This window comes from Leptonotus elevatus, chromosome 20 (genome assembly GCF_054856555.1).
Source record: "Leptonotus elevatus isolate MCC_2025b chromosome 20, RoL_Lele_1.0, whole genome shotgun sequence".
Taxonomy (NCBI): Eukaryota; Metazoa; Chordata; class Actinopteri; order Syngnathiformes; family Syngnathidae; genus Leptonotus; species Leptonotus elevatus.
The window spans coordinates 2,168,663-2,180,530 of record NC_141258.1 but is presented as its reverse complement, the minus strand read 5'-3'; the positions used below and the strand labels follow the sequence as shown (position 1 = coordinate 2,180,530).

Below are 11,868 nucleotides of genomic sequence, written 5' to 3'. Positions count from 1 at the left end.
GCAAATTTGCCACTTAATAAAGTAGCATATTTGTGAGAATTTTTTTCTTGGATATTGCCCCCACGCTCTAAAAAATATATTGTTTTTTTTACGTGGCCCTAATACGCCGTGGTACATTACTGTATGATTTCATAATGTAAAATATCTGAGAATTGTTTCTCATGAAAAACACAAAAATGTGTGGAAAAGTTTTAGGAGGTGTGTAAATGTTGTTGATGAACCAAGTCAAAAAGCAACTCACAGTGAAGACGGCACGCAGGTTGTGCAGCTGGTCGATGTCCTTCACCAGACCCGAACTGGACCACTTCACCAGGTAGTTCTCGCTGCCCCCAAAAAAATCCAAATAAAATGAACACCCCACGACTCGCGCGCACAGCAGGTCCTCCTCGAGGGCCTCACCTGATGAACTTGGACTCCAGCGGGTCGTAGAGCGACATGAGAACCTCGGCATCCTCTCCGATCTTGCACACCACGTTCTTCAGCGTGACAAAGAGGGCAAACGCCGGGGTGGAGGCGAACTTGGCTTGCCGGCTCAGGTCGATGTTTTGCTTCTGCGACTTAAGGAAAGGGGAAGAAAGACTTTGAAGAGGGTTTCAAGATAAAGTTAGGCTTCCTCATTCGACGTAGGGTTAGCGCTTCAAATGAGGGTTTTGGGAGTCCATTTTTTTCCACCTTCTCCTCTTGGATGCGATCCTCGATTTGCTTGGAGGCCGTTTCGTGCGCTCTAAACAGGTTGATGGTGCTCGTGAGCTCCGGGTCCAGAATGTTTCCATCCTTGTCCCGAACCACCAGGTCAAGATCCAAATACCTGGAATAAGAAAAAAGAAAAGAAAAAAAAGGTTCCATCTATCTTCTACCACCTGAAAGCATGTGCCTTCATTTTTGGAAAAGATAACAAGCAAATCCTCACTTGTTTCCATAGTCAATCTTGGACGTGACTTTCTGTTTGAGCTCGGAGAGTTCGTCCTGCGGCAGCGTGCCCGAGAGGATTTGGGAACGCCACTCGATCAGGTCGTAGATCATGTCCCGGACCGAGTTGAACATCTCGCGTTTGTCTCCCTTCAAATTGCCCCAAAACTTCTGTAAACACAGCCATGAAATTCACAGACTGACAAAGACGCTTTGGCACTTACCACATACAAGTCCCGCCATATTGACGCCCACTCCCGCAGCGTGGTGGTGACTTCCTGCACCAGCGGCAGCTCAGTGGGAACGACCGTCTCCTTTTGCCTGCGACCGATAGCAAATAAGATGCTTTACTCAGAAATCAAAACCAAACATCGTCTGAACAACGGCTCATATCTTGAAACATCGGCTGATACGAGCTTTAAAAAAAAAAGATTTTTGCCACTTCTTTTAAACACATTTTAACATAAAGGCAAATATTTTTAAACACCACCGCACAAAAAAAAAAAATCTGATTTTTCTGTTTTAAGTTAAACAAATACTAGAAGACAAAATGTTGTAAAAATAAATACAATTGTCCAACTGTAATTCATATCTTTATTGGTGCATTAAGTGACCAATAAATAATTCATTGCATAGATTTTTTTTCAATTCATTAGTCGATTAATCGGATAGCGGAATTTTATTTTGTCAAATAATATTGCTTCTTGGTTAGTGTTGTTACTATCGAATAGTTTTAGAATCGACTAATCAGATACATTTAAATTTTGCCTTAAAGAGTATAACAAAAACAAAAATCCCCGATTACTGTTTATTAACCAGTGTTTGATGTTTACTTTGTACTTTGTAATCATATAAGTGATTTAAAAAAAAAAAAAAAGAAAGTAGGGGGAATGTTGCCGGTTCGGTCATTGGTTTCCAAAATAAACATTTCTTGTTTTGATTAAACACAGAAGATAATCAGTCTTCTTTCATGAAGAACTATGGAAATCAGTGAAAAATTTGTGTTGATGTGCTGAAATCAGAGGATTTGGACCATTTTTAATTTAAAAAATGGCTCCAAACGACTCGATTATTAAAACAGTTTTCGATTCATTTGATCATCGATGACATGTTTTGACAGCTCTACTTGCAAATTACGGTTGAATTCTATAGCTCCAAAACGGCGTACTGCATACGATAGTTCTCAGTCTTTGCACATTTTCAACAGTTGCCTTCAAACACGCCAAATGTCTTTCGAAGCAAATCTCCGAATTCCTTTTAAAGGTCTTTCATCTCCCAGCCCGGCAAGGAAAAGTAGCATTATTGTGGAATCACAGCAGCACACTGCTCAAGTACTGACCCGCTGCCCTCGACAGTGGCCTCTTTCAGGTGGATGTAACAGGCGGGAAAGATGCCCTGCCGGAGTGGAACGCCAGTCAGGCGGGTCAGTGCAAAACATGTTCAGGTCAACAACTGGGTCACAACCGGACTTGTGTTAACCCGACGCTCACCTTTCTGGATTTCCTCCTCAGCCTATGCCCTCGGAACCAGTCTAAAAAAAATAAAAGAGAGAGAGAGAGAGAGAGAGAGAGAGAGAGAGAGAGAGAGAGAGAGAGAGAGAGAGAGAGAGAGAGAGAGGTTATGCAATGGAAATGCAGCGTAGGTATGGGAAAGAATGTGGACACTATAAGGGAAGTTTTAAAGAGAATGAGAAGTTTGTACTTCTGCCGACTTTCTTTGTCGCTGGCAGTACACGAACGCTTCAAACGTCATATGGTTAATCTCTGCAAAACTAATTACTATCACCTTATTTGAATTATTTGAGTACGCTACGTGTATTTATATACAAGTTTCTGAGTTTTTTTCTCGCAAATTTGCCACTTTATAAATATGCAAATGTGCAACTTTTTTTTTTTAAGTGGCAAATTTGCCCCCCCCCCCCTCTGAAAAAAAAAGAAGATATATACGCGGCCCTAATACGCCATCGTAGTGAACACTGACTTTTCCAGCCTAGATTACGGTGACAAATTAGGTTTCAAATTTTTTTTCAATTTGTGTGTCAAATGAAGCTTGCGGTGCCAAATGCAATCGCAAGCGTTTATTGGCAGGCGTCAATTAGTGGCGATTTGAGGCAGGTCTCGGTCCCAACACCGCCGCCACTTCGACGCTTACGTTCATGCGTCTCCAATATGTGCACCGTGTCTCCGATCTGCAGGGACAGCTCCTCGTCTCCGCGGCCGTCGTAGTTGTAGATCGCTGAAAAAGACCAGAGGGGATGATTCTTACGAGGAGGAACGAGGCGCGTGTTTACAACGTCCGCCCACGCCGGTCGGTTAGCGCTGACGCCAGGAACCGGGCGCCACTGACGGTGTCATCATCAACAGGCGGCAGAAAGACCAAAACACTGGAGGCGGTGTGAAACGAAACCACTTTAATAGCGTCCAATAAAAAATCTGCTCAGCGCAACGGGGCTGCGACTGACGTCTTAAAACAAGAGCCGACACGGACGGCGTTATCGTGTGCTCGCCGCGCGGATTGATGACAACCTCTAATCCTCCAAACATTGGCAAGCTTTTCCTGGAGACATTCGAGTTATCATTCGATAACCTCCAAGCAGTTGGAAGGAATCAAATAGAGCGGCGCCTTCAGAAACAAGCGACCCGACGGCCACGTGCAGTCGTTAAGTTTGGCAGAAAGTGAACAATTCGTCACATGATGCATACTCATTATGAGCATACGTTCTTTATCCTCTGCTAAGAATGGCAATTAATCACAAATAGTAAACTGATGGGAGTTATGCTTAGGCTTAAAAGAACCATCGCGTCGACCTGAAACTGCTATTTTCCTAAAGGTCAATCAGATCATCGTCTCACGGAAGCCATAACTGCGCTAGTAGCACATTTCGATTATCCTTGTGTGTCGGGTTGCCGTCGATAAACACGCGCGCGCGGCAGTGCTTTTTGTGAGCCCGCGAACAATCCAACGAGGCCAGAGAATTCACCAGAGTCACACGTGCTGACACGTGAACAAAAAGGCCCGCGCTACCCGCAGGAAATGCACGCCGTTTGTTTCAAGTACACAAAAGGTACCGGCGTGGGGCGGGGGCCGCAAAACAAAACAAAAAAAAAAACTGGAAGGCGCTTTTGTGATTTAGCAGCCATCGCTAAAGGCAGGAAATGCTTGTGTGTTTATTTTGAAGCGGGCCACTTGCTCAGGCCTAATGTTCCATAATCACAAATGACACAGAGATCAATGAAGATAAACGCACTGGCATAACTTTGAACCCCCCCCCCCCCCCCCTCACTCTTACGCCTTCTCTCTGTGCCATGCGTGCACTCGCAGCTGACCATGAAGCACTCTAAAGCAGCCCTAACTTTATAACCCTCGAATATGGCACATGCTTCATGATTTTCCAAACACGGGCTACAAATTTGCACCCCTTGCCAAGATGGCTGGATGGGTCTTTAGCAGACGTAAACATAAGGACCTCGCGGACCCCCACCCACCCACTCTAACGATTATCCAAACGACTCAGCGACTGATTGTAATTCCACACATTGGGCTCAATTATAAGACGCGCTTAATCCATGCGGCCGCCGATAACATGGCCATTACCGCGCCGGTACCGATGAAGCAGCAGGAAGCGCCGTCGATAGCGCCGTGAGCGGCTCGGCTCGCTGCATTTTGTTTCCGTAGCGTCAGCGAGTCGGCCGGGAAATCCCAAACAAAGTCAGAGGAGCTTCGTCGGAGGATGTGGTCGACCCCTGATTTGTAATCAACTCATTTTGTTTGTGAGTTTTGCTTGGAGCATACGAGAGATGGACCGATATGGGGTTTTTTTCAGGACCGATACCGATGCCGATTATTAGTAGTCAAGGAGGCCAATAACCGATATTTGAAGCCGATATTCATTTTCAGTAAAAAGAGGGAAAAAAATATTGGAGTAAAACTTTTTTTTAATACAAATGCCAATCGTGACTTTCATTCGTGCTTATTGAACAATTTTTCTGACTTTTCAAAAATGTAGAAGTTTTTTTAATTTTTATCCTAGACATACATTTTAAATTTCTTCTTTTTTTTTTTTTTTTTAGTTCAGGGAGCTCCCAAGGTTATCAGTACATCTTAAAGAAGTAAATACCATAGCAGTTTTTTCCTAAATAAATAAAACCCGATACCGATATTGGTCAAAATGCCCAATATCGGCGTCAATAATCGACCTGGTCTATCCTTTGAGCATACCATAGAAAATCAAACAAATGTTTTTTACGGATGCTTCGAGTTTGGCGGAGGAGATGACGACATTCAGTAAAACACGTGGGCGGAGCTTGGGAAATGTTTACAGAGCTGTCATTGCGGATTAAGAGTGTTTCGGCCTTGGCTTGAGATCTGTGGTTGATTTCAAGCGCGTTTGTTTTGGAATGAATGAGTCACAGTCAAAGAGTTGCAAAGGGGGATACTATTTAAAGCGCACAGGTTTTTGCACTGCAAGATGCTCAAACCAGGCAGGAAGTTCAAGCAGGGGTCTGCTTTTTTCACACAAACCAAAAAAAAAAAAAAAAAAAAAGAGTCACTTTTTGTCATATGTATGGAAACTGTTCGTATAACCTGCCAGCAGCATCACACGAGTTTTCAAGCCTCCATTTTGTTTGCCAAAACGACACATTGTTCATCTTCCTGTGCGACATCATATTTCCGTCTGCCTTTTACTGGAAGCTCTCCATCCATTGTGATCTTCTTAATATCTCCGGCCACATTTCCTCCTCATATTCTCCATACTTGCACGTTTCCACCCAATCGCGCCGACATTATGGCCACTTTCATAAAAACGTCGTCAAGGGGCCGTTTGTTTATCATTTGCTCAAGAGGAGAAGGGGGCTGATTTCCTGTTGAGATTTCCGTGACTGCAAACCAGCGGCCTTGAGCTCCGGCTCGTTAAGCCCCACCAGCGAACGACCCCAAAGTCATTTGCTTTCTTCTTGTATGTGCTGTGCAGCGATTTATTTATCTGAAAATTCAGGTTGCAGTCGGTTTTCATGTTTGAACAGCACTGAGATCAAATATTAAGGCTTAATGTTCAATGAGTAGAACATTCTTCCATGCTTAATGTGTGAATGCTAACCCTAAGTAAGACGTTTTGTTGAATATTCCCATAAAAAAAATTTGATGTTAAAAAATCGATTCAGCCGCATATCGAATCGATTCGAGAATTGCGAGAATCGATTTTTTCTAACACCCCGAGTATACCACCAGAATTATTCTCCCAGTGATCCAAATAGATGCAACTCATCAGTTAATGGCAATTCCAGCTATTTAAACGTAGCGAAATCCTTTTTGGAATATTCACCGGACGGACTTGAATCTAAAAGCGCCTCCAGATTTGAGCGCCGCCGCCACCCAAGCCGTCATCGAGTATTTAGTGCGGGCACGAGTGCGCGCGTTAATACACCAAATGGCCTTTTTCGTCAAAATGGCAGCCGCGCCGAAAAGTTACCGGGGCAAGTTCCCGTCAGCTGTGACTGACACCTCCATTAGGAATCCCAGAATAAAAGGGCGTGAAGAAAAAAACACGGGACAAACGCAACAATAACAAGGAGTTAAGTTGATTGTTGACATTATTTATGACCCCAATTGGCCGAGAGATGCTGAGCCGGTTGATTTAGGAATAAATGTGAGGCAACCCGCTTTCAAAGAGCTTAGGGGACTTTAATAACAAGCGCTGATGGACCGTCTTGAAGTGTAGCACTTGCGAGATTAGCACTCGGTGCACTGAAGAAGATGGGTCGTCCCATGTCCGAGACCCCGTTGGCCGCGAGCAAGACTTCAGACGTTGGTGGTGGCGAGCGCTTCATACAAAAAAGTTTGTTTTAACAAACTTGCGTGTGACCTAAATTTTCAACAGTCGCGCTAGCATGCGTTGGTGTCTTTAGTTATTTTCACTGGCAGTTTTCTGAAAGTTGCTCATGAAAACCAGCAACAGTGATGATAGTTTGAAAGATTTTTTTACCCATGCACGATTAATGCTATTTTCAACCGATACCGATAAACCAGTCATTTAGAAAGTGCCGATGTCGATAACCGATAAGTACGCCGATAATTATTTGCAAAATTAACTTGAATACAAATAAACTTTAAAGTCAATAAGTCTAACATGTTAAATGCATTGTGTTAAGCACCATGAAGCTGAATTTTATTGATATCTCTGCTTCAAAGACAACCAGTAACTCATTTTGAGTTTGCCATGTTTAAAAAAAAAAATGCAACAAAAAACTGCGATGGTAACATTTTGAGGAGACACAGTAAAGAAAGCCCACACTGGCGATCATCTTCGGTGAACACGAGGTCGCGCACATTATGACATCACAAATATGCGACAAGCATAGCAGAGGGGAGGGTTGAGGAGTTGGGCGCAACTCGAACCACAAAAACAACAGGTGGATCAATGTGGCATGTCTATTATTATAATCTGGTTTATCTGTTTGACGTCAAATTGGTCGATAATTGCCGATAATTATCGATTACCGATATTATCGTGCATCTCTAATTTCAATTAAAAAATGTATCCTGATTAACTAAAAAAAATATATATATCAAGTTGATCTCCCCTTTACTACATAAAATCCTGTTAAAAAATCATCAATGAGCAGAACTTGTTGTTGCAGAATTTTGCTAGCAAACAAAGCAAAAGCTCATGTTTTGCCACAATGTATTTCACAGAAGTCGAGTCGGCGTCATCAAAGTCAAGGAATTTTATCAACAATAACTTGATATGATAATAAATAAGAACTCAAATAAAGTGTCAGGCTATACTGGGGGTGGAAAATCCCGCTTTCACGCAGCCAGCCGCCTAACAGAAGTTGACAGTCCGGCGGCTCTGCCGTCTTACCGCCACCGAGGCCCGATGAAATGATGTAATGACGCCGGTCGACGTCACTGAACCGAGTTTCACACCGCCACCGCGCACACCATTGGACCATCTGTCAAGCCATTACAGGAGCACGGCGGGGGCACCTCGGCAGACAATGCGAGGGCCGTTTGGATCAATACCGGCAGCGGAGCGGAGGGGGTAGCGTTATACGCCGTCGAACAGGTTCCTCGGCATCTTTTGCAGCCTTTGTCCGAAGGACAAAATGTGCGAGCCAGTCTCGAGTAAGCACAAAGTCAAGCCCCTTTTACACTGGGGATAGAACCATTATCGGCCGGGCCGATTATCGGTACCGATATTTGGCATTTTGACAAATATCGGCATCTGCCTTTTTACTAACATGATGGCCGATTAAGACGGTATCTCACTTGAGTGGTGAATGCTTGCGAACGTAGCGAAATTTAGGGGTTTCATCAGGATTTGTAGATTTTCGCAAAACCATTTCAAACATATTTGAGACCATTTTTACTGTTTGCGAAGATCTTTTGAAACCTTTTATGTACCCTGACGAAACTTTTCATTTATGGATTGATTTAAATGTTGACTTTATATAATTAAAAAAAACCATTTTTTTTTTTAAAAATAAAATTATAATAAAATAAAGAAATTATGTTGAAATTTTGGAAAACTTTGACTCTGAAAGCGCCCTGCAATCTTTGTTAGAATTTTTAAACAAAGCTGTTAATTCTTTGTATGTTTAAGATGAAAAGAAAAAATACATTTTTAAAATGTTGACAATAATATTTACTCTTTTACTGTAAATGAATATCGGCTTGAAATATCGCTTATCGGTCTCCTCGACTACTAATAATCGGTAACTTTTCCCCATTCGCGTACCACTAAAATGTGCCATTATTATTTTTACCATGGTGCTGTAATGGTAAAAAAAAACAGCAGCCGGCGAGCCGAGACAGACCTCTCCGCATTTATTGGACCTGAAACGGACGGTGAGACGCGACGGAGGGCAAGCGTCACCTCCGTCACGAGAAGCAGGTCAAAACTCATGATTTAGAACACATGGTTCAAATTTGAGTGGTAAGGTTTTAATTGCTACCATATTTGGAATCCTTTTACACCCAAGATTGTTTGCCTTGCGACTTTATGGTCTCGCTGACAAAAAAAAAAAAAGATGACGAATTATCGGTCGGATGCGTCACTGGCTGTGCAAGATGAGCGCTGTCTCGGGTTGTCAGTCCCGCAGACAACCGCAACCGCCGATCGGAAACACTAATCTCATCGGTCAACAGCAACGAACACCGACTCAGATCTGCCAAATTATAGAAATTCACTTCCAGAACAATTTGTCGAAGGAAAAGCACCTTGTTCTTGAAGTATATTTCTCTAACTGCACAAAATAATACTCTAACATAAAATTAAGACTTCAATGTTTATTTTATAAAATGTAAAAAAATAGATACATAAAGTGGAGACTGACACAAGTGACACTTTTCATTACCAAGATACGAATATAAAAGCAGTTGAAAAGTTAAACTATATTAAAAGTTGATTATCGTTCCTATCAATTACAGTAGAAGTGTTAAATAATTCACTTGTTGATAATCCTCGAGAAAGATTTTAGGACTGTATCTACCACTGTATCAAACGTGGACTTTTTAATTGATGATAAACAATATTCAATATCTGGTGATGGGTTGGGGGGTGGGGGGGGCTATTTTATCCAATGGGCCCCAAATTACTAGCTACGGCCCTGGGCTGAGCTAACTGAAGTGAGTTTATCGGCTTGCGCATTGATGAAGGCAGCAACTCGTTGTTACGAGAATTCATATGAATTGCACGACACAGGAACCACCGTCACACGTTCGTGCTCCGATTCAGCGCCAAGCCGGGCCAAGGCCATTCGCTGGCTGGGCAGAGACCTCCATTCAGAACTCGCCTGACCTGGTCGAATATATGAAAATTCCACCAAGATGGCGACCACAAGAAACAGTTTGATGTACAGGGCACGTTCAATAACAACAATAATTGTATGTATCATGACACGAACAGAATCTGTGACAGTGACAATCCCTCCTCCAGTCAAAATATAAAACAGCTCTGCCTGTTACAGAATAGTTCTTCAACCACATTAAAAAAATAATAATAATAAGTAAAAGGTGTGCATTGACGTTATTTTTAATGATACATCTCTGGTACCGTCATTAGTGATTTATCACACGAGCACGGACATAAACAACACGACTGCCCTGTTTTGGGGGAAGCGGAGGAGAAGTGGAACAAATCGAGTCAGAGCGCAAAAGTACAAAAGAAAAAGATAGTAAAAGAACGCAGAAAAGAGCCAAAGTTTGCGTTGTAAAAAGTTTGCCTCCGGGAAGCTCAAGTTTGGAAGCGAAGCGAGAACGAGAGCGAAAGAGCGAGCGAGGCCCCTCTCGACTGTCCGCACAGGAAACAGCAGCCGAGGCGCGCCTCGGAACGATTCCCAGCGTCTTCCCCACCACGGAAAAAAAAAAAAAAAACACTCTTTTCATGAATTCCACATGAAAACTCGCTGGCCCGCTTTCATCCCACCAAACCCACTCACACGCTGTCCGACGTCGAAGGAGAAAACCCGGAGAGTGACGTCCGCGGTGGGCTTCGCACCGTCCCTTCCTTTCGCCTGTTCGCGTCCCCCTTTTCCCAAACTTGTTCAATCTCGAGAGCTAAAAAAGCGCTAACGATGGAGTTGCTGCTTTTTTTGCTTTGTACTTACCCACGCCGTACTTTTCCTTCTTGGTGGGCACCCAGCGAGACATCCTACGACCTCCTTCCCCCTGTTTCAACAAGACCCCCCCAGCCGAGAACTCGTCGCTCGCAAAACGCCGGACTTTCGCTTCACTTTTGGCCGAGAGTTGAGCAGCTACTCCGGGTAGCCATGTTTTTTTTTTTTTTCCGCCGCTGACTGGAGGCTCCACCAGGGGGAAGCACGGGAACTTTTTTTTTTTTTTTTTTTTTCACCCGGCAGGCATCCTAAACAGCAACAAGGAGTGAAAACTGGTGGAATGTTTTTATTTATTTAAGCGTTATTAAGCACACATCACTACAAAATATACGCATTTTACTTATTAGAAACATTACCATTAGTGGGAATTGGTTTGGTCACGCGGACACCTAATCAAAATGGACACTTACCTGCTCTGGTATACGTGAAATGGCGTTTTATTATATAAACAAAAGTGCGCTCCACCATTAATTTATGTGGGTTAAAAAAAAAATATATATATTTCTTCAAAATTCTCTAATCGTAAATCCCGTTAGCGATCCAGTAGACCAATAGAATCGCTTGAATTTTTCCTTTTCATCGGTTGTTGTCACTTGTTGCTAGGCAGACTTCGTGATGGGCCATCAATAATTTATGGCTTCTAACGTGTGTTTCTTCATAAATTATTTTAATCATAGACTGAAATCACATTTTAGCCAGCCAGCAGGTTGAGTAATGTGGACCAGTAAAATCACTTTGATTTTTCTTCACATCCTCGTTATTTTGTTTCTTGTTATTTGGCAGAATTAGAGGTTTACATCAACTAAATACTGTAGTGTAATTAATTGCTATTTTTATATACACAAGTACAAATGGATGCGGTCCTTCAATCATTTTTGGGAGGTAAAAACGGAAAACGATATGACTTCAAAATTCCCTCGGATCCACGGACAACTGAAATCACAATTAGCTGCACCAATAGAATCGCTTGTATATATTTTAGCTGGCGACTTGTCACTAGGTAAAAATTTATGTAGCGCACAATCATTCCTGGTGCCATTAAATCACCATCTTGCTGACATGTACTGTATTGCACTTCAAGTCTTTAGACAAAAAAAGGCTGTTGACGGGCATATGCAGACAGTTAAGTCTAAAAATAGACACACCTAAAGTGGTAGATGAACAAATGTTCACCTAACGAGACAAATATGTGATGAAATTGTGTGTTTTTCAGATACTTCCCCGCATGGGCAGTGTTCGTTTGGTGTTTATGCGCACGTTGCCCTCTCAATTATGCACCTCCCTCCTCGCCCACACCCCAGATGGCTAATGTTTTTTTTTTGGGGGGGGGGGGTGCTTTTAC

The 11,868-nt window shown here is 42.8% G+C and overlaps 1 protein-coding gene across 2 annotated transcripts in view; it reads right to left on the bottom strand.

Moving 5' to 3' along the window:
- The window catches only part of dock1 (dedicator of cytokinesis 1), a 90,898-nt gene extending 80,215 nt beyond the window's left edge, over positions 1-10,683 (bottom strand). The window contains exons 1-9 of one of the 2 annotated variants that reach the window (XM_086064804.1): positions 10,518-10,683; positions 3,061-3,144; positions 2,400-2,440; positions 2,249-2,304; positions 1,134-1,230; positions 911-1,059; positions 673-808; positions 400-557; positions 242-323 (exon numbers count right to left, since the gene is read on the bottom strand). In XM_086064804.1, the coding sequence (XP_085920930.1) occupies positions 242-323; positions 400-557; positions 673-808; positions 911-1,059; positions 1,134-1,230; positions 2,249-2,304; positions 2,400-2,440; positions 3,061-3,144; positions 10,518-10,560 (846 nt within the window). In that variant the 5' untranslated portion in view covers positions 10,561-10,683. The remainder of the gene's footprint in view (positions 1-241; positions 324-399; positions 558-672; positions 809-910; positions 1,060-1,133; positions 1,231-2,248; positions 2,305-2,399; positions 2,441-3,060; positions 3,145-10,517) is intronic. The other variant, XM_086064805.1, reaches the window with a different exon arrangement.
- Between the last annotated feature and the right edge of the window lie 1,185 nt (positions 10,684-11,868).